Here is a 23,256-nt window from a genome sequence, read left to right as displayed (position 1 = left end):
TCTACGGAAAGCCAAGGCCATTTCCCGAGGCCCCACTACTCTTTCCTGCCTTCACTTCTTCTTTTACTCATATTCGACAGCGTTAAATGTTGTGATTAAGATAATTGGTGTGGAGGAAAAGCCCCTGCTCTCTGATCTGAGGTCCTCAAGAGGAAAATCCATTTGTATAATAAACTAATCAGAGCCAATTGACTGGTCACTGAGCTCTGGTACTGATTGGATGGTTTGTGCTGTGTATTTTTCTTCAGGCTGTATTTAATCTTAGAAACAGTAGTGTTGCCACAAGCAGACCTCTTGGTTTCACCCTGCTCTTTTTGTTGCTGCACCACTTTTACCTTCATTATTTCCCAACCTAATGTCGTTGCTAATTGTCTTGCCATTCTTTACACTCAGCTGGAATAAATCGCTGAAACATTATTATTTCCAGATTGTTCTGTGACATCAAATGTGGGAAAGTGGTTGCCTGTTTTCTTTTTCCACTGGTTGTCAGTGTTTCACTGATATCATTTAAACAAACATGACACGTTGAAGTGCTGCATCAGATGTTTGAGATTGCTGAAACATTTTCTTCGCTCCGTCACTGTTGCAGCTGCAAGACACACGTCTCTCCTGCCAATATTGAGGCAGATGGGACCAAGACGATTAGACCTAATGGATACAGAAAGTTAAAAGACAACACTTGACAATAAATGTGGCCTTGTCGGCTGTAGGGTTATTTCCTCTGTGACTCATGGAAACCAGAAAAGAAAAACAACTTTTAAAAGTGAATCTTTAAATTTTGGGTTTTTCAACTTGTGCAACCTTTTTTTTTTTAAGTCTGTGTGTATATGCTTCATCATTAAGACTCTTCTTGAGCTCAGTTTGTTTGTTTGTTTGTATTTACTCTGCTCTGAGGTTTCTATCAAATGCAGTTCTGTGAATTATTTTAAAAATGTGCAAGAATGATCGGTTCCCAAATACCTTGCATTGGTTTGACTGACAATGTACACCACTAAAAAGCCAGCATTACAGTACATTACTGCAGACTTGTGACTACAGTGGTTAGGGCCCTCGTCTCATAGCGAGAATTAAATTTTGAAACTGAGGAATTTGGTGTTGATTGGTTACCTTAAAAAGAAAAAATTGTGTTTGGTTGTCTGTTTCTCTCTGTTTGCCCTGAGACGGATTGATGACCCGTCCAGGCTGTGTCCTGCCTTTACCCATTGTTGACTGGGATCAACCCCAGCGCCTCATGACACTCAACTCAATAAAACACTACAGAAGAAGGAAAGAAATTCTGACGAGAGAATTGACCCTGATGGTTCATTGTACAGAAATAAAGTAGCTTTAGGAGTCGTGGCACTTTATAACCAATGAAAAGAATGCAAGTGTGTAGAAAAGTAGGTTTACTTCACCCCTCAGTAAATTCATTGATATGTAAAAATCTAGTAATCACCATGGGCTAGTGAGTCTTGGAGAGAGTTGAGTGCTACCTCATGACTCTGTATGAGCAGATGATACTCAAGGAGTTTACGCGTGAGGACAAAGAAGTTATGGACGTCTCTAACTGCATAACATGATGGATGGATATCATCAGCTTGATGATGAAAAACATGCATACTTTTCCACAGTTTATCGTTTTTTTAAATGTATTTCATTAAAATAAGTTGAAATCAAGCAAATTGAGCAAAAAAACTGTGTGTGTGTGTGTGTGTGTGTGTGTGTGTGTGTGTGTGTGTGTGTGTGTATGTCAATATGGTGTTTGTCCTCAGCAGCTGTCCTGCAGCGCCCTTCTGGGTCGATAGCTTTTCCAGTCATGTCTGTCAGCTTCAGTCGCTCTCTTCTGGCTGGGCGAGCCGCTGTGATGACAGATGAGAGGCACAATGGGAGAATAGGACATGGTGCACTGCATATTGGACCCTGCACATGCCTTCACCTGTGCTATGCGAAGTTCTTGCTTTTTGTAAAAAGTAAAACTGTGTGTCTGTAATGGGGGGGGGGGGGGGGGGGGGGGGGGGGGGTGCAATGTCAAGGTCAAAAGTCGCTTTCATTAATCTAGAGAGGCAGCCGACCTCATCTCCAACTGTTATCAACGCTAATTTGACCGGCGGTAACACTAATGAGGGCGACCTTAGGTCACCCTGCCATGGAAAATGATGGAGAGTCACAGCACAAGTTGCGTTTTCAGCCGAGTGAGTCAGAAAGTCAAAGAGCCTCATTCAGGCTCAGGTTTTTTCTTTTTTTTCCTCCTGCTGCACCTCCAAGAGCTCAATATAACTGTCAGGAGTTAGAAGTGCGGCTGATTTGTTTTGGCATTTTGGAAGTGGGATTTTTATTACAGAGATTAATGGATACAGTAATGAAGAGCTTTTAAGTGTGGAGATGCTAAAGAGGTGAAAATACTGTGTACAAGATATACTGTTGTTTTAACCTCAGTTCAGTGACTTGAAAAGACCTAACAAATCCCGTAAAGCTGTGGTGAGTTTGAGTTAAAAAAAAACCCCAAAACAAAACAGGATCTCCATGAAGTTACTGGGACAAAAAAAAAAAAAACTATGAAATTTCTGCTTTATCAAGTCCAGATGGCCAATAGTGCCTGGAAATAAAACAGTTTTTTTGCTGCTATTTTTATCAAATGAACATTTGATTCTCACTAATGTCACCAATATTCTTCATCGATCATCTAGCAAGCTAATAATGGATTTACACTAATTAACAATAAAAAAAATCATGCAACCAGTTAAATAGAACATGTCAACTTTTGTAAAACTCGAGAAGGAAATCCTCTAAAATCCTTTATTTGCAAGATTGGATATATTTTAAAGATGTGATCTCTTTTAGTTTTAGGTTATAATATTACCATATCTATTCTTGAAACATTTTAACAAGTCAAGAATATTTTCAAACCAAGTAAAATGTAATTTCTTGTTCAGCCTGTTGAAGGTCAGCAGAGATGAGCTCCAGAATAAAGAAGATGGATGGATTGATGCTTTCATTAAGTACGATTTCGTTCATGATGAGCTGCTCTACAGTCACTTCATTTACACTGCAGAGCAATACACCAGACTCAAACACAAAGATGCCTCTTCAACTTCAACTTTTGATAAGCTGTATGAAAAGGAACTTCATAATTTATAAATATAGGTTTTAAGATAATGTTATTCAAACTTGATCCCCATTTTGACCCCCCTGGGATACCCTGTACGGTGGAGTTGTGGTTAGCTCTTTAAAGCCAATTCATACTCCATAAGAACAAGAAGAGAGTTCGGCACTCAGGGTCCTGCCGAACAAAATAACATCATTTTCTTTGGCCAGCTCCTTCGAGCCGAAGAATTTGGTTCGGCTGTGCCAACCGTCTGGGCCAAAGTATGTCTGTGCTGCATTGCTGAAACTTGGCACTGCCATGCCACTCATGCACTTTCCAGCTCGCTAATGACTGTATCAGTCATATTTTAATCATATTTAGCACGTAGCCTCGTTACTATATGAGCCTCGCAGCTGGTTAACATGTTGGAGGCTGGATTTACGTGATGCACCTGCATGCATCACTCAAAGCTGCCAGCTGAAATAGTTTAGAGAAATGTATTTCTGAAAACACTGGAAATGAGAAATAAGCTGTGCAGTTTAAACGTTAAAATGCTGCTTCACAGAACTGTGCCTGTCGTAAGGGGCGTGGCCTGTGAGTTCTACAGCTTCTTCTCAGAGTATGTACTCTTCTTTGGAAAAAAAAAAATTCGGCAGCTGGTACACGTCACACCCGAACTTTCTTCATGTTCTTATGGGTTCTTATGTCCTTTTCCCCTCATAGCAGTAATGTTGTGGGTTTGAGTTCAGGCCAGGTTTTTCTGGGATTTGCATGTTCTCCCTCTGGGCTTTGTCCGGGTACTTCAGTTTCCTCCAATATACCAAGAACACACTTAAAAGGTTTTACCTAGCAGTAACTAAGTGATAAAGTGTGCTCTCACTCACATCTCATGCTTGAGTTTTGATTCTCCATCTTGCCCAACCGATACTCCACTTGACTTTGACTCGGCCTCTTCCTCATTGAATGTCAACTGAAGCACTTGTTGAATATGTGTGTCTGTGTGTGTGCAGGTGGGCATGTTGCCAGTTTCAGTCCACCTCCGGGGCAGAAACTCTGGAATGTGTTGCAGGAGTGCCATTGAGGTTTCTCTAATCACTTTCATTGTTCGTCTCTGGTGATCCTGATCCACAAGACTCACAAGGATATCAGTTGTTTTTTGTACCTATGATCTCTTCTGAATAGATTTAACTGCCTGTTGGACCGTGGGATATAAATAAAGTGGCTTTTGTTTGGCGTCACACACAGCTCCCAACTTGACGCAGTTTTTCCTTTCATGAATGATATCCCGTCATTATATGCTCGCTATTTGTTACACACAGCGTGCAGGGATTGTGAGCTGCTGACAGCTGCTAGTTGCCACCTGACAGATTTAAACATGCAAGACAGCGCTGCAGAGTGATGCTGCAGAGTGATGCTGCAGAGTGATGCTGCAGAGTGATCCGAGCAGGGAGTCCCTGCAGAGAGGCGGTTTATCCAAGAAACACAACGTACCGTACACAAACTAAAAACAACACACCATAGAAACCAATGTATTGAAGGGAGGAGTAAATGAAGAGTTTGTACTTCTTAGATGTTGTATTTGTCGAGATGTTTTGTAGGGTTGCTGTAGTTTTTTTTTTGGTTTTTTTTTCGATTTGCTTCTTTAAATTTCTTCTCCAGTACATGATCAACTTCAAACTTTGTTTACTATCATGTTGCCATTTGTGTCCTCATCGGGCCTGTACATGATTTATTTGGATGTTGTTGCAATACAAAAACTCCAGATGAATATATTGTAATAATATTAGAGCTGTCAAAAAGAATGCGTTAATTTAATTGTCGTTAATTAAATTAATTGATTTGAAACGTTTAATTCGTTATAAATATGTAACGGAATTAACGCAGTTTTGTTTACTTACATTTTTTAAATTCTTTTATTTGTTCTGAGGATGTCAAAGCTAGACTCGTTCCTGTCAACAAAAGCTATAATTTAGAAAAAGAAAAAAGTATCTAGATTTTTGTTTGTTCATGTGAGTGGGCATGTTTGCCAAAGTTTGGCTTTATAAATGTTATTTTCTCACAAATTGAGAGTAGGGTCTCTAATCTAGGAGGTTTACAGATAAAAAAGGTTAGGAACTAAGCGCTTTATACTCGCTGAGAGTTGTCCAGGCCTGGTTGTTGGGTGGGGGGGCCACACTCCAGCATTTTTTCGACATCTCCCTGCTTCCTTGAATGTAATTGTTTTACGTGGCACATCATCAGGCTTTGGCCAGAGCTTTATCATGACACATTCATGAGATACTGGCGTGTTGGAGTAGAAACATGTTTAAAATGAGTTTGGGTTCTGAGTTATGTTCTCTGCAAATATCAAAACTTTGAGTGACATTGGGTGAAAAGCCTTGGCAGCTCTATAGTCTATGAGAGGGATAACAAAGAGGTACAGGATCACACAAACAGACACATTGTCACCTACAAACAGTTCAGAATCATCACTTTCAATTTGGATTTAGGGAAGATGCCAAAGTAAAATGTTGTCCCTTGCAGGCTTTTCGCCAGATCTTCAACTTTGACCCTAATTATGTTATCTTTTTTTCTTCTGTCTCTTTGTAATGAAGTCGCCAGACTGTGTTCCTGCTAGTTTGTCACTAACGTCTCCATATTTCTTATCATGTTGTTTCAGGCCTCTTGGATTTCTTCTTTATCGGGGCGTTCAGCACGAGCACGAAGGCAGCTGCACTATAAAAACGAGTGGGCAGCGTGGGGTGTCTGGTCCGTCTGCTCACGCAGCTGTGGAGGCGGAGCCTCTGTGCGGATGCGCACCTGCATCACCAGGTAACACGACACAGGGACACAGAAAGTATATGGAGTATAATCTATTTGCATTTTCCATATTTTTCACTTTAAAAGTGGAAAAAAATCAACTGCAATCTTCAATGAAAAAAAGTTTTACTTTTTTGAATTCTATTTGAAACAACTGCAACAATATAAACCGTATTTTCCGAACTATTGGTCACACTTCTTTTTATACCTTGGCTGGTCCTGAGACTTATAGTCAAGAGCGACTTGTATATCAAAATGTATAAAAGCTTTTTCCACACTGTGAGATTTTAACAATCTGGAGTCGTCACAGCCTCTGAAACTGCAAGGGAAGAATTTGAATAATCATGTCCGACTGTACGAACACACACGCAGACCCGCGCGGGCATGTGTGTGTACACATGACTGGAGCCTCAGCGTTGTGGCATCGATATGTTTGGAAAGAAATCCCAGAAAAAGAGCAGGAGGAGAATACAGACACGGTCGTGACTGAAAGAGAGAGGACAAGCTGGAGGGTAATGTTACAACAGGAGCTTGAAGTAGGAGCTCCCACAAACCGCGCGATTTTCGTCCGTCTGAGACGAAAGATCGGATTGTGCGAGAATCGTTAGGAATATCCGCGGTCGCGGCTCAAAACGGTCGGGCTTTGTGCACGGTTGTAGGACGACCAAGGAACGGGTCGGAAGCCCGCAACCACTATCGGATTGTTGAAAAACGAAAGACCACAACAGTAGATGCCAATGTAAAATTCTAGTCGATGCTAATATAGTAGATGATCAGAGTTTTACTTTGTAGCACTGAGAGACAAACTGCTCCTGACTGCAGCGAGAGCTCAAAAGAAATGCAAACGAGAAAAAATAGACTCTCTGCACATTATGTAGCATTCCGCTTTTCAGTTTATGAGTTGAATCTTTTTTTTTTTAACTGACCCTCAACCTACATTCCCTTTGATGGACAAATATTTTATGTTTATAACTATTCCACAGACTTTCTGTTTGCATTTGTCTTATTGGACTAAATGAGCATTATTAGAGGAATGTTGTGCTTCCTATTGCTTTCTGTTAATTCATACCATCTTAATTAGATTTTTATTTATTCTGTTGCAATTCAAGCCAGACAGAGTTCTGTTAAAGAAATATGTATTCATTTTTATTCAATGAAGAAATACAGGTTTCTATTTAAGAAAGATCCTGATTTTATTTTGTTAATTTTGTTATTTTGCAATAAAAAAAGGCTAAATAATAATTTGTTTTCAGTGTGTTCATATCACAAATAACATGCATCTACTTAAATTCAGGTTTAAGTCAAATAGTTAAAACATCGTTTCACACAGAAAGAAAGAGCTAAAAAAAAAGTCACTACGCCAGGAAGGGTGAAGGTAATCGGGTCGGCCAGCCCTGCCAGTGAGGTGTTCTGTATTTTTTTTTTCATGGAGTTGGCAACCCTACCTGTGAGCCTTCAAATTTCGCTTTCGTTTTTGGAGTTTATCATGGGAGTGGATGTGCTGAGCCAAAGTGGAGTGACACTTAGTTAGAGTGGGAGAGGATGTTGAGTAAAACTTAAAACAAAATCTCTATCTTGTCATCAAGGCCACATTTCTCACTCAATTTTATCATATTATACATAAAGACGCAGTAATAAGCTGAGACAGTAACAGTAATATCCTACAGATATTGAGACAATTCATCATTTAGACTGACAATGAGCACACTTCTAATTAATTCAGCCGAGCATTTCTTCTGTACATCAGTCCACTTATTTTTCATGAAAGAAAAAAAATCTGTTCAACGCTGCGTGCAGCTTTAATGACTTATTGAGCATTGTTGGCTTCAATAGATAAATCTGATTAATCCCATTCAAAGGCTACTGAAATGAGGGAATTCATCAAATCTGTTCATATTTGGAAATTATAAATTGAAAAACTGTCAAAAACGGCTTGTTTGGATCAGTTTTCCTGCTGCATCTCAACACATTGTGTAGTTATATAAAATAAACTTTAAATAATGAATCTTACATTTTAAGTCCAATTTCGCTCAATTTAGCAGTTTTAAGGAACTACCTGTTGACTTCGCTTAACTCCATAAATCTTTTTTTTTCTCTGGCTCAGGAACCCCGTTGGTGGACCATGTGCAGGAGATCCAAGACAATACAAGATCTGCAACACCAAGGTTATATCAGCACAAAGTTTTTCACATTGTATATAAAAAAAAGATTTTCAATGCAAACAGTTGTGAACAATGACTGATGTTTGCTCTATGACTTAGTCGTGGAGGCATGTAGCCGCAGCCGAGGGCTTCAGGGTGTGAGCTGGAAATTCACTCACATATTAACCTGAGTCACTGCACCGTTCTGTATCGCTCTGTGGGATTTCACTTCTGCTATTGTATTAGCGCCGGCTGTGAGGTTGACAACTGTGTGTCAGATGTGTAAAGATGTCAGTGTGAGGCTTTGTTTTAATAAAATCTTTAAAAAATTTAGTTAGGGTGAGATAAATACCAATTCTAGCTGAGATTTAACAATGAGGCCTTGTTTTTCTATACTAGCCCCAATGAAGGTCCCCCATAAAGAAAGTTCTTACGTTTTTCATATAAGCACATTGCAAGGTCAAATTAGTGGTTTCCAACGTGTGGTCTGGGCCCCTTTAAGAGTTCACAGGGGAGCACTACGATTTATCGGCTCTTGGGAATGTCAAATCAAACCTGAACATGTTGAAGAAAACCACGATGAGACACTTTCTACAATTTAAAGGCCAATATTAAAGCCCACTTGTGTTTGGCTTAATTCTAATATTTTGCCCAACGTGGGGATATTTTGCCCAATGCTAATGGGAACAAACCTTGAATTGTTATCAGGTGAGGTTATTGTAATATAATGATTGGTCTTTTTGTAATTTTAGTTGGCGCTGGATTAAATATGCAGGAATTTAATGTAAGATGGGAGTCAATGCAGTGCCCTTTGAAGGACATCACACTGACTCACGCGCGCGGTGTGTATCTCTGGTCCTCTATAAGGGTTGGGTCTTCTGCCTGATTGCGGAGGGGCATTATGGGAATTCATGTCACTGTTAAGACAAAAATCAAGTCCCAATTGGGAAACAAATGTTTGTATGTGTTGAACCAGTCATAGTGGAACCATTACATTTTAAGGAACATCACACTGCTGTGTTGCAGCGTGTTTCAGCAAGTTTGAATGAGTGTTAATGCTTAAGCCTTCGAGTGAATGGTGAAGAATCCTGACTTTTCTCCTCATTGCCAATCACTGCTGCGTCTGTGTTTATGTTGAATTCAACAAATCATGGAAACAAAAATGGGTTGAACTGAGATAAGTGAGTTCCTCTGAGGGGGGGGTCATTTATTGTGTAAACGCTAAAGGCAGTCACACATTAGTGATCCAAATCTTTATTATAAGATATATTTTATTTAGATAGTTTGTCAGTTCGTTAGCATCTCAATAGTCTATGTCTTGTGTGTGTGCAGGACTGTCCGTCTGGCTCGGAAGATTTCCGAGAGATGCAATGTGCTGCCTTTAATGACCGACCGCTGATGGGCGGAAACTCCTTCAGATGGACCACCTTCCATAGCGGTTAGTGAGATGAATCATCAGTCAATATTTAAATTATGTTGTCTAAACCTACAGGGTTGTCACACCTACTGACTTAGTGACACATTTTTTTCTTTAGGCAATTTTTTTTTGCACTCCATTTGAACAAAAAAGTCTATCCACCAAAGTAAACATAGTTGTAGTAGTAATTAATATAATATTGAGCTCACTATATATATTCCACTGTAAAATAAAACATACATGCATTTCATATTGATACACGTGCACACATAGTGTAACATCATTGCCCAATACTGCTTAGAAAAAATATCAACTGTGATTTAAATTTGTTCAAAAATTAGCATGTGATGAAGAATGAAAAAGTGCAGAAAAAAGATTTAAAGATTAAGGTTTGCGGGGGGGGGTTAAAGTATTTGAAGCATTTGGGCAGCAATCAGTGTTGGTGAAATATTTTGGGGGGTTATTAATATAAAATCATAAAATAACATCAAGTAAATCTAAAATAAAAATAAATAAATTGAGCAAAAAAAAAGTTTGTGTATTGTGGACTAATAAATACTACATTGTGACATAAATTGTAGGACCAGTTTATATTGAAGGAACCAAACACCATATGTTATGGAAGAAACATACCTATTTAAAACCACATAACTGAACCAATATAAAGATGTATACAGTATATATACTGTATACATCTTTATATTGGTTCAGTTACATGAAAATAACATATACAAAGAGGTAAACAAAATAAAAAACAAAATAAAATTTAACTTCTGGGCCACATACAGTCCAGTTTCATCTTGAGTGGTCTGGACTGGACAAATATTGCTATGATAACCTTTAAAGGTACACTTACAAGTTTTGTTTTGTTGTGGCGCACAGTTTACGTGATGAAACTGTCACTATAATTTGGCGTACTTTAATGTTCATAGTGGCCAAAACAACAATATAATGTTCTGACTTGTGATATATGATAGGTAATTTGTAACACACACCCACACCCACACACACACACACACACACACACACACATCTTGGATTCTCTGCTGCTGCAGTTTGTGTTTACAAGTTTGACCACTGGACCAAGATGGCCGCCATATTTCCTGCTCCGCAGCAGCCAATGCAGCGTCTACTCTTTGTTATGTCTATGCTCACAAGTACCCAGCTCAGCACAGGTCTCTCGGTTGGGACGTGCAGCGGCGGTGTATTTGCATCAATTAAAGAAAACAAAAAACAAAAAGAGAGAATTTGAAGGAGCGGCACCGAGGATGGCGGCCCGCCATTCCTAAATGAATGTCGAGGAAACACTGTTTTGTGTTTTCTCCTTGTGACCTTTCTCTTCATCTTCTGCCTTTTTGTTGTCCACACAGCTCCCTCTGTATCTTCTTGCCTCGCTTATTTACTCCCAATAAACTGATGAGCCACTGACTTGAGATCTTTCCTGCCAGGCTCTAACCCCTGTGAACTCAGCTGCCTGGCTTTGGGTCACAACTTCTACTATAACTTTGGCCGAGTGCTCGACGGGACGGCCTGCGACAAGGAGCCGGGGGCGGTGTGTGTCAACGGACGCTGTCTGGTAAGCACACACAAAAAATAAATGTATTCAAAGGTGTGGTTTTATATTTGAAAAAAGTCACTATATAATCAACATTAGCATTAATTTTGTGGCATGGTTCATACATCACTCATTTGTATCCTGCTATAGCCAGTCCCACCTGACTGGGTTAGCCAGCCCTTCACAGAGCCAACACAATCACTCATGCACATCTACATACATGCTGATGAAAGAGGAAGATGCTCTATAATCTGGATGTGAGCACTTCTTGAAAGAAAGCAGATTCGTGAACAAATAAAAATGACAAAAAAATGCAACGACACAGCTTGGATAAACTAGCAACAAGCAGATGCAGCAGACATCATCTGATTCGATATCTCTGATGTGGACTCCTCTGATGTGATAGGTGAGTCGCTGCAGAAACCTCACAACACAAGTAGATACTTCATTAGATGAGCGGAGCACGTCCATCAGAGAGTAAATGAGGCTCAGAGCCTCAACAGGCTGCAGGATGAGACAGAGCCACGAACCACGAACCACAATACCGTGTTTGACTACTAATGAAAATGAAGCCACAGCAGGAGAAAACCCAAATATTGAAGAGGATTGTTAGCAGCTTTTTGTTTCACATTTCCATAGTGGGAGGAAATCAGAGCACAAGTGAATGTGTGACTATTTATTAAGGCCACATCCTGGAGAACCATGTTGGTCCCACATCCAGGACAGATTTCAATGTTTAGCTAAACTCTGTAGAAGTTACCGGGCTGTTCAGTCCTCCAGAATTGTTTCTCAGGTTGTGAATGCTATCAGGGGGCGAGTCTTTAAACTATTAAAAACAGTGAAGGAGCAGAACTTTAATGTGTGCATTGCACATAATCAATTATGTTGTCACCATTTTTCAGACTTTTGCCTATCTTAAAGTGAATTGCGTCGGTCAGGGTCACTGACTGGCAATAGCGGATATGTTGCCAAAGCAAAGAGACAAAACAGTTTGTCGTCGCCACTCTCATCGATGCCACAAGCTGTGCGTAAACAGGATCAGTGTCAATGTTTCACAATATTGCCGTTTAAAGACTTAGTTAGCTTTTCTTCAGTCACAGTAGGTGGTGTGGCATCTCCCTGGAACCCTGGGCATCATGTGTTTTTTCATAGTTTGTTGTCAGACCTGTCTTCTGCCTGTCAATCATGGATAATTACTGTTTCTCAGGGGGTCTTTGCTATAATAAGCCCTTTTCGAGGTTGATTCAGTTTCCGTGTTGTTCTTTCTGTGTCCAAAATTAGGAAGGTGTTTGATTGTCATGCTGTCTGTACCCAAACAAAGTTTTCACGACATGTCTGAATTGCACATTTTACATATATTAGCTCGTAGTATCTTACCAAAGATGGATATGATGAGAATTTTTGTAGAGTCAGCAAGTGCTGATTTAATAGTCATTTCCGAGACTTGGCTCTCTAAATCCATAAATAATAAATACCTATCCAGTAGTAGAGTCTATAGTTATAAAAGGCGGTGGTGTAGACATTTACGTTGAATCTTGTCTTGCTGCACAGATCTTGTTCTTAAGTTCAATCACAAGGCAGCTTGAAATTCAGGCTCTGAGCGTTGATCTCTCAAAGAAATTCTCTGAGCCTGTCTCTCTCACCTCTGTCAAATGATTTCTATGCTCATCGTTTGTCTCTTAACCTGACTCAGCCCTGAATCTTACACAAACACTAATTGCCTCTCCAAATCAAGTCTTATTGATCTTTCAATTGCAAATACACCACATCACATAAATACTCAGCTTCAATGGTCTTTCCTACAATCTCGTGATCACTGTGTTGTGTGATACAAAACAAACCCTCGCACAAAGCCCTGCATTGTGCTGAAAAAGCACCTCAAGCTCTTCAGTGTGCAGGCTTGTCTTCACGGTTTATTACATGTTAATTGGGGTCGTATTTTGTCAATAGATGTTGTTGACCTGGAATGGATATTAGTTTTATGATAGTTTCGGCTACTTTATTGATAGACGTGTTCCCATACACCAGTTCAGGATGAAGGGAGAAGATAACTTCTGGTTTATAGTTTATTACACTGAAGAAACCAGTTCTGGGCTTTAGTAAAAAAAAGACAGACTCTGACACTGACTGACTACATTTCTGTCAACTCTGGAGTCTCTGTACTGCCACTACATATGTTTACTATCCATCTCAGACTAGAGATCATACGAATACGCCTCAGAGATACTGGCAAACTGTAAAATCCCTCTCCGTTAAAACTTCTCTCTTATCTGTTGATGTCACAGATAAAGTGGAGATACTTAAATGTTTTAATATACATTTGCTTCTTTGTTTAGCAAGTCCTCTTCTGAAACAACTTCTCGCACACTATCTGCCAAACATGTCCTAAGTAGAAACACTTTTTCCTTTATCTCGTTTTCTGTTTCCAGTGTTACAGTGCACACAGGATGTCATCACTCTCTGTGTTCCCTCAGTTCATACAGAATTAAAATAAACATATTTCATTTACATCATCAACCTGGAATCAACTCCAACAGAAACCTGAAACTGTATAATCAGATTAACCTGGGTGATTGTGTTGTCCGATTGAAAAATCTCCACAGCATGTCTAAAGGCTCTTGGTGTTGTTTTTAATCATCTGATGGTAAACACCATGAGCCGTCACCCCTATATGTCCTTGTACTTGTATTCTGTTTGTCACTTGTGTTACCCAAGCTTATGTTTGAACAGGGTTCTCTTGAAAATGAAAACTTGTACAATCACTTGTACAAATAAAGTCAAAGTGAAAGCCATTCATCATGTTTTATGTGTCTGCCGTTAACTTACTATTGGTAGTTTAACAGGACCTGGGCCATTTGAGAGCGCTCCTCCCATTTCACAACTCCACTGATTCGGCATAAATTTCCAAATGAACTTGGATGAAGCCCAATGTTTCTTTCTCATTTTCTCACACTCTCTTTCTTCTCCTCAGTCCGGCTCTGTTGAGGTATAAGTGATGTTGACCACTGTGACTGGAGCTCTCTGGAGAAGTGAACTCCATGCTGCGTGTTAGGGCCAGAGTGCACTCATCAGTGTGGACTGGAACCTTCATCTGGCATTACTACTCTGCAGTGCACACAGTCCACAGACCCACATATAGCCTGTCCACTGCTCATCCCTCTCACCCTCACGCAGATGGACATGGTGGGAAGTTAAAGTGTATCCCTCAGGGTCCGTCGGCGCATGCAGCATTAAGCCATGGTGATGTCAAGACATCTGCTCGTTGAGGGAAAAGTTAAAGTTGTGGCTATTTTCACTTGGCTGACTGAGGATTAACGGGTGTCTGTGTTTACTTATGCCCTCGTGCGTGCGTGTGTGTGTGTGTGTGTGTGTGTGTGTGTGTGTGTGTGTGTGTGTGTGTGTGTGTGTGTGTGTGTGTGTGTGTGTGTGCGCGCGTGCATGCTCACACGTAGCCCCGGTAGTGTAAATAAGTAGATTTATGGGCCAAGGACCAGAGCGAGTCGAGGTCAGAGAGCCTGAAACAGGAAGCAGATGCAGCCTGCAGCTGGTTTGAAGATTGTAAGTCAGAAATTGAGATCATGCTGCAGAGCACATGGCTGGTTTGGATGCAGAGCATTAGTGCACATGGAAATATTATTTTGAGGATTTGTTTTTCTGATTCAAGCATTTTTTTGGGGGGGGGGGGGGGGGGGGGGGGTCAGTCTGAAAGGCTAATACTTAAGCAGTACACACCTACTTAACATTTTTCATCTGAAATCTCTGGATATGAGAATGTATGTATCTTTTCATGCCATCATTTGGGTAAACGAGCCAAATGTAGCCAGCTCGATCTACACCAAGGTATGTCATGGAAAATGGACTAAACGTTAGAAAAGACTCTCCCTTGTTGTGATGATTGAGATAGAGACACATGGCAGATGCTGGCAGTTGTGTATAAAGAAAACGTTACTCAATAACAAGTTTGAAATATAATAAACCTCACCAGTTGTCTATAGTTTTGATTCAACAACATTAGATTGGCTCCAGGCCCCATTATAGAGGATAACTGATGTAAAATAGAGAGCAAACAAATGTGCCACATTCTTGATTCTGTGATGTTGCTCACTATGCTAACAGGATGACGTGCTACATTTCTGTCATGATCCCTGAAAGAAAAAAAACACATGAAGCAATATAAGGTAATATTGATGTGTGTGATTAGAGTGGAAGCTGTGCAACAGTGAAGATTTTTTTCTCGTCAAGTTCATTTCAGCACTCTCTCAGTAATATCAGCACCGATGACTTTGCCTGCTGGAGTGTTTTTGCAGGACTGTGGTCGCTCCCTTAGTGGGGCCCTCATGCACTCTGCTACCTTGTCACAGAGCATTCATTTCCTGTTGTGCACACACAGATGCTCGCAGTGTTTTGTTTTTTAAGGGGCTTTGGAGCCTGATTATAAGTTCCCCTCAGATTGTTGCTCTCCTGCCTGGTAACCTCCCCTTTGATTGGTCCGATCTGCAGAGAGCGTGATGAAGTGCGTAGAAGAAAGCGGCCACTGTAATCTATATAGCAACGAGCTTGTCCACACACCATAAAACATCCAGTTCATCCTCTGTGCTCTTTGCTTTGGCAGTCTTACGTTTACAGAGAGTACTCTTCAACCAGTCCTTCCCTCTCGAGACTCGGATGTTCTGTTTTCTTCCTGAGTAAATGTTTGCAAGAGGGGACGATTAGAGAGAGAGGCAAATAAGAGAAGGGAGAGGGAATTACATTGAGGCCTCACAATAGATGGTGACTGTATTGAAAAGCCAAAGTAAAAGGAAAGGTGATGAGCCTTTTAGCAGACTGAACCACCATTTATTAAACAGTTTTGTCCAATTGTGTGTCACACAGACCCCTGGCTGTGACTCCATCTTGGGTTCAACGCAGCAGGAAGACGCCTGCATGGTGTGTGGAGGGCACAACTCCACCTGCCTGCACCACAAGAGTGTGTACCAGAGCAACGGTGTCGATGCAGGTAGGACACACTCACACTCAGTCATTATATTCTTCCCTGCAGGGAACGAATTGCAGCAGTTTCAGACCAACACGATGTAGTAATAATTTCAGGCAGCCTCCGTGCTTTCTCACCCAAATGTTATTAGTTATTGGAGCTCAGTCAGGACATGATTGCTCGCTGATAAAGTGAACATTAACCACAGTCACAGTTTTGCCAAACAAAAGCGATTGGCTGCCTTCCAGGTGGAAACTCAGCCAACAACAGGTCCAAAATTACAGTTGTTAACGTTTCAGGAAGAACACAGAGCTCTTCAGGCCATTCTGGCGCCATGCCAGCAAAGCATTTTCTACCTTCACTCTTACCTACGGTTGAGAGGCTAATGTGGGGGTCTGATGGCATGCCGGGAAGAAAGCCTGCAGAATTTCCTTTGTTTTGTATATAAATGCCCTATTTGAAACAAAAAATAAAGAACAGGTTATTGAGCTCTTAGTAGGCCACTGCACATGTTGCTTAAGCAATTTTACTTTGAAGTAAACTGAAAGAAACCAAAGTGAACATTTAGTATTCGCCTGGTGAAGACATTTAAACATAACATGTATATAAATAAGGATCCATGCAAACTGATTCTGCAACAATAATGCAAGAATACATTTCAATATCAAATGCCACTCTGCTATCTTATTCTATTCAGATATCCCAGCATGCCCTTTTCTTATCAATTCTGGGATGAAATTATGACATAAAAGAAAACAATTGAGGTAAAACTGATATTGACATCTTATAAAGACATTTTTTCCAAAAGAGATTTAGGAAATTAATGTAACTTAAATGTAATGAAAATCATCTCAAATTACAAAAACAATATAGTGTGACAGCAAATCATTAGTAAGGTCAAACTAAAATGTTTTGGTATCATTTAAACTCGGCTCAAATTCCCTAATAATGAGTAAAGATTCTGACTGGAAAATCCCAGATCAGAGTTCTAAGGATTACAATGGATGCCAAGTGCAAAGAGCAGTTCATATGGATGAGAAAATGAAATCGCAACTGTCGTCTGATGGGCTTTGTTTGAATTATGATTAACTGTGCCTTCAGTATTTAGACAACTGAACCCTTTTACGCAGCATTTCACGTGACAAAATTCAATGTCCTGTACATATGAAGGCCCAGAGCCTTGTCAAGTTCACCCTCTTTTGATTTAATGACAAGATTTAACACATCGTGGAAACACACTGAGAGGGAGTACTCGACACCTCTGCCATGCGATTTGGCCCGAGAGTGGACTGTAACAGTAGCGTCCTCAGACAGCGCTGTGTGGCGACAGGGCGGAGCTGACAGATGGATCACTGAGACATAATTGGCTCAGATTGAGCAAGAAGAAAACAGCCTGATAATGGCTGCTTTGTTTGGGCGACTCGGCAGCCTTGGGAGGTTTTCTCTCCTCCTGCAGCTGTATTTCCCAGCAGGCGGAGAAGTGATGAAGGGCAACGGGAAGAAAAACCTCCTCCCAAGGTCAGACTGGCCTCAAGCTCATCGCTGCCTGCTTTCAACTCAGACATTTCCTCAGTCCCGACTCCACATGTTCTTATAGAAAGCCCCGCAGATGAACCTTGTGCATAGTTTCACTCTGGAGTGGGTAAGCAGGAGCAACCGGAGTGAAACGATCTACAGAGGCCTTGATAAATGGAGTTCATTCTGTGGCCACTTTTCACTCCACAACAGCAGGGGAACCATAGAGTTGCCCCTGACTCGTTCTGCCCCGGCTCACAACGTGAAATATCACTCTAACGATTAGCTGTGGTTTCATGTCATCCATAAGTTGTCTGTCTTGGCGCTTGTAAATCAGCGCGGTAAACCATCCATCACAGTCAAACATTACTGACATTCAGATTCCGACTGAGCTCTAATGACATACAATCCAAGCATTGCAACAGCGGTGTGAAGTAATCCACATACTCAAGAGAACAAGATTATCTCAGTAATAATTCAGGCTTGTTCGTGATACCCTATCACTGGTTGCTGTTAAATGGTGTTTAGTGCACTATTCAGAGATTAACCCTGATTATAAAGTGCAAAGTGTAGACTATTAGCCTGCAGCAGTTCTTTTGTGCAATGCGGTGTAATGTCTTTGAACCATCAGAGTAAAATAACATGTTTCAAAGATTGTGCCGTAAAGCTTAGAGATGTGTGAAAACATACTCATGTTGGTGTTAATCTGCTGTACCCCCTTACCAAAATCCTTTAGTTTTTACAAACAAATGAGATTTTTTTTTTTCATTTAAAGTTTAGGGCATTTTTAACACCAGGCAAGTCGAAGCCTGAGACATAGTGAACTCTCCCATTTAGAAAGTGGCTCTGTTGCATTACTTTTGAGTCAATCATGTTGGAAACAAGAGTTTTTTGTTTGTTTTTTAAATTTCATTTTCAATTTATGTGAAACAACAGAAACTTTCTTCCTTAAAAGTAGAGAAAAAAAATCAAGAGACTTGAATGTCACACTAAGCTGCTTTAAGCTTTAATGTTCAAGAATTTCACCTTTATTACTTTTATGAAAAAAAACAACAATAAACACTATGCAGGGCTGTTATCAAGTTCATTCAATCAGACGCATAACAACATTTTTACTGAGTAATTACCAGCAATATTTGTTTGAAATTACTTTTGTCCTCCCTTTTGAATTTGATCCATGGAAAATGGAAACAGTGGTGCCACATGTGGCCCCCGGACTACAGGTTGCACATGTCTGGTGCAGAGAGAAGATATTAGGGCTGACCAAAGTGTACTAAGGAAAGGCAGGAAATGTGGCATTCGTTTCAGCTGCAGTTTTACTTCTGAACTGCTGAGCTATCAGGCTAAAGAAGTTATTTAAGAATCTAGCGCTCACTTAAGAACAACAAGGAGGGTTAAGTATCTCCTTATTATGTCATATGTATCAGAAATGTGGTGGAGGTCCAACCAGAGGTTTTTAAGGGGTACTTTTCGTCCGTAAGATTTTTTCCCCGTTTATCACGTTTAACTTCTTGGCCAAGGTAAACTGCCAAATCTTCTTTTTTTTTTTCTCCTTTCGTGAAGCTTTCTCCTTTTACCCGACTCAGCAGTTGGAAAACAGAACATGTGAACATTTCTTTGTACAAACTAAAGAAATCTCTACATTTAGTGCACAGTAACCGCAGCCATCAATGTTTAATCTTGTTCATTCTTGAATTCGATACACGACAACATCTACTAGTCTCTCTGTTATTGGCCGTGCCTTATTGAATTTAAAAGACACGATAAAACATTAAATGATCATTTATTGTTCTCTGAGCATGCAGTGGAGTCTGGGGTCAGACAGGACCAAACAATTAATTTCTGTGCCCAGGGGGCCTTCAGGAAGTTGTTGTGTCTTTGGTAGGAGTCCCTGTGACGAAAGTGAGTAACTGCGACATGTAAATTCATCCAGGGGCTCCTCGTTTCAACAAAGACATGATCTTTATTTTCCGCTGCATGTCGAACTTTTCATTGTGTTTGACATTTTAGTTCAACTCTCCATTGGCATGCATCTAATTAGCACCTTTTAATGTCATTTTTGAAACTTCGAACTCCATTTAGATGCTAAATAACATTAGAGGTTTAGTCTTTTAAAATCCATGTACTGCTCATCATGTAAAGCCCTTGTTTCTCTTTGTATTAAAGATGTTTTTTTGAGCAGCGTTTCAGTCCCTGGTGTTAAACGAGTTGACCTTTTCTTCATTTATGGGAAGCACATAAATTAGAGCAAGCCCACATTTAAACCAAGGCTTCTAAACGGACTGTCTCTTTGTGTCAGGTGGTCCTTTTGGATACAACGAAGTGGCCATGATACCAGCTGGAGCCACTCACATCCGAGTGACCGATAACAGCCGGAATTATCTGGGTAAGATTCATGCCTTCACAGGACCCTCTGGCCCACTGTCTACATCAGTTTTAACTCCACACAGAGGAAGTTAATGACTATCTCCGGCTCCAGACCTGCAGTCTTAAACTTTTAAAGTTATTTCCTACACTTGCTGTCACTTCCTCTCCCTCGGAGACTGGAGGGGCTCAGCAGTCCCATCTGGTTTCTGGACCAGCTCTGTGTTTTTTCCAGGCAACATAATAACCAAGGGCATCTATTCTCATCCTTGTTTATGGGACCAAAATAAAACGGGCCTTCGAAATGGCACACACTGTGGTCTTGAAAAAGGGACACTCATAAAGGCTTTATCCGACCGCTGGGGCAAGGCAGGTGAAGGTACTTGTTTCCATGCCATGTCATGGAAAATCCCTGTCCCTGCACTGAGAAGAAACAGTTGCCATATATAGTCTGCTGGGGCACTTCTGCTCCTCACCTCAACCTGACCCAGCGATAGGGAGAGTTATTTGTTTCCATAGTTGTCGCGATACAAAACTGAGTAATCGTTACATAATTTAGTCAAATAAAACTTCTCTTCTTTTTCCTCCCACCCAGCACTGCAGAACGGGCGATCCCAGTTTGTTATTAATGGTAACTGGAAAATCAGCGTTCCAGGCGAGTATAATGTAGCCGGGACAAAGCTGCTGTACCGGCGGTCTGCAGACACCTACGAGAGTTTTGAGGTCCCGGGACCCACAAAGGAGGACCTTCATCTAATGGTAAGAATGCCTGCAGAAAGTTTGGAGCTTATTCCTTTAATCCATCAAATTAAATAACATAATTGTGAATATTGGTATTATAGTCGATACATCATCTGTTCAATCTGTTTGCCACACCTGAGTCTCATGTTGCATGTTAAAGTTTCATATTAATGTTTTTTATTAATAATACAAGTTCAAACATATTAGTAATCCTTTTCATTCACTATATAATTTGTAATGTAGCTTTTGGCTGGACATTAAAGATGTGGGCACGCCTGGTCACAGTCCTGCATGTTTTTAATATCATCATCCTCCAATACACTATCATTATAAAGCATGGGTTAAAGCCTGATAACAAGGGACTCATCAGAGGTTCTAACAGAAGAATTTCAATCTGTGCAGGATTGAGGCTCTAAAGTGGCTTTTTTTTATTTTTAGAAAAGATGGTGAAACTATTTAAGTCATGCTCACCAAATGTTTTCATTGAAAACTTGTCATGGAAACTAAAAAATACAAATAATTTTTCCTACACCTAATAACACATAAACATTGCCAAGTGGAAAATGTTGTGTTTATAAGACAAAAACATGTTTCAGTGAATACTTGATTGCTTCCATTTGAGCTCCAGGTATTTCACAAACAGACCGGGCTCTGCTTCTTAACAGCTGCAAACTATTGACTTGCTTTAAAAGACTGTTGATGTAGTTTTTGTGAAACAATGAAGGAAATAAACAATTGTTTTCCTGGATTTTTTTTTTTTGTACAAAAGGAAAATTAATGGAAAAGCATTGATCCTCATGGGGAAGCTCCAAATGGAAGAAGCTGTTTTAATCGCTGTTGCTGTCGACAGGATAGTTTTCACTCACTCTGCGGTTTTTGTGTGCAGGTTCTCGCCACAGACAGAAACACGGGGATCGAGTACGAGTACTGGCTACCACCAAACCAGTACGCCCTGTACCACGGCAGAAGTCCCCCACGTCAACCTCACCACACTGCTACCTACCTCCCCTGGAATCTGCCCATCACAACAACCACAACTACCACCACCACCACCACCCGGCCTCCCACAAGCACCACCCGATCATATTGGTGTAAGACTCGTCTTATTCAAGTTTATTTTCAAAAGAAAAGAGTCGAGAGGTTCGCTGGTTTAGAGCTGTCATCTCAACTTGAGATCGATCTCTCTCTCTGTACTGCATGGATGAAATGTAAAATTAACATTTCTGACCCATAACTACATGTGGTATTTACATAACACACTTTGTTCAGCAGTCGACTAGTAATGAAGAAAATACTGGTCTGTACAAAGTACTTTGACTTGATACAATTTGTCTATTTTAAAGGATCCATGAATATGACTAACAGCAGCAGTGTTCTGAGAAATGTATTATAAAGTTATGTGTTACTTTAACACCGCTACCTTTGGGCATGAGAAGTAATTGTAATAGTAATAAGTTACTACTTACTATTATGAAATGAGTAACGTAGTTACAATCACTGAAGTTTCTGTGGGTCAAGTACATGTTTTGTACCGTAGTTTATTAATTTTTCTGTCAAAGTGTTTCAGGCAGTCCTAATGATCAAATCAGTTAAACTGTAGTAATACGGATACGACATACCACGCTGAGGGAGATGATTGAAAAAAGAAAGAGCTACCTTCCCAATGAACCTTTTAATTTCTCCTACCAGAAAAGTAACCTCAGTGTAGTTAGCAATATTAGTCCACGTTTGAAATAAATTGAAAGTATCAAATTAAAATCCCTGCACTCACGTGGTCACAGGGCTGCTTTAATAAAACAAAAAGTTGTTAACAGGTGCCACTAACTAACAGGCCAGTGGATTGGATGTCAATTAGTCTCGGAATCGGCTCCTGTGAGTGAAAACACTTGCGGTGCAGTTTGGACAGTGGGGGTGAAAAGGAGCCGTCTTTGTCTCGCCTTTCATTTCAAACAGTTTATCTTCTGGCTGGCCTGGTTGCTGCTGTTGAGGAATGCAGCTGCTTTATCGGTACTGATAAGCTGCAGCACACATGTGCTCAGTCTCTCTTTACCTCCTGATGAACGCTGACGTTCGTGAAGAAATCTGCGTCCAGCCCGACGACTCCTACATTCTGCCTGACTCCATCCAACACTGTGATAGATTTATTTAGCCTTTCACTAAACTTGTTTTTAGCTGGTGTTTTTTCTAATCTTGTTGACTAGAAAAAAAGAGTGTTGGTGGTTTGCTAGGTGGCAAAATAAACTTTCATTTCATGATGTTTGAACAACATAACAAGGCGAGGATGACCTCTGTCTGTGTGAGGAATTATTCAGGTTTTACCGTAGCTTTTTCTGATGTATCACTATTTATAGTTGTGAAAAACTTCTGATGTTTCACACTTGAATAGAGCATCTTGGTTTTTGTTTTTTTTCTTATCTCATATGTCATCACTGTGAGCTGACGCTTGCCTGTGTTTTACAGCTTATTCCTGGCTGAGGCAGCTCAGTGGGTCTGCAGTCGGTGCATGACTAAGTGAACGCAGAAGTCCTATAATCACAGACCTTTCAGTGAGCTGATCGTTCTCCAAATATAAAATTGAGGGTTTGACCCAGAACTCGGCGAGAAATCCAGTAAATTTCCTGCCACCCAAAGCTGAAGAGCAGGAGTCCCTAAATTGTCCTGCAGTGAGAAATGGAACAACTGCTGACG

The 23,256-nt window shown here is 40.4% G+C and overlaps 1 protein-coding gene across 1 annotated transcript in view; it reads left to right on the top strand.

The window, feature by feature from the left end:
- The window catches only part of adamtsl5 (ADAMTS like 5), a 39,396-nt gene that overhangs the window by 11,407 nt on the left and 4,733 nt on the right, over positions 1 to 23,256 (top strand). The window contains exons 3-10 of the mRNA XM_080458170.1: positions 5,724 to 5,875; positions 7,968 to 8,028; positions 9,337 to 9,442; positions 10,870 to 10,997; positions 15,849 to 15,972; positions 19,763 to 19,849; positions 20,423 to 20,586; positions 21,455 to 21,659. Coding sequence (XP_080314296.1) covers positions 5,724 to 5,875; positions 7,968 to 8,028; positions 9,337 to 9,442; positions 10,870 to 10,997; positions 15,849 to 15,972; positions 19,763 to 19,849; positions 20,423 to 20,586; positions 21,455 to 21,659 — 1,027 coding nt within the window. The remainder of the gene's footprint in view (positions 1 to 5,723; positions 5,876 to 7,967; positions 8,029 to 9,336; positions 9,443 to 10,869; positions 10,998 to 15,848; positions 15,973 to 19,762; positions 19,850 to 20,422; positions 20,587 to 21,454; positions 21,660 to 23,256) is intronic.

The sequence above is a fragment of the Lipophrys pholis genome, assembly GCF_963383615.2.
Source record: "Lipophrys pholis genome assembly, chromosome: 2".
In the NCBI taxonomy this organism is placed as follows: Eukaryota; Metazoa; Chordata; class Actinopteri; order Blenniiformes; family Blenniidae; genus Lipophrys; species Lipophrys pholis.
Note: the sequence above shows the minus strand (reverse complement) of the source record. Positions and strands in the feature narration are given on the sequence as shown.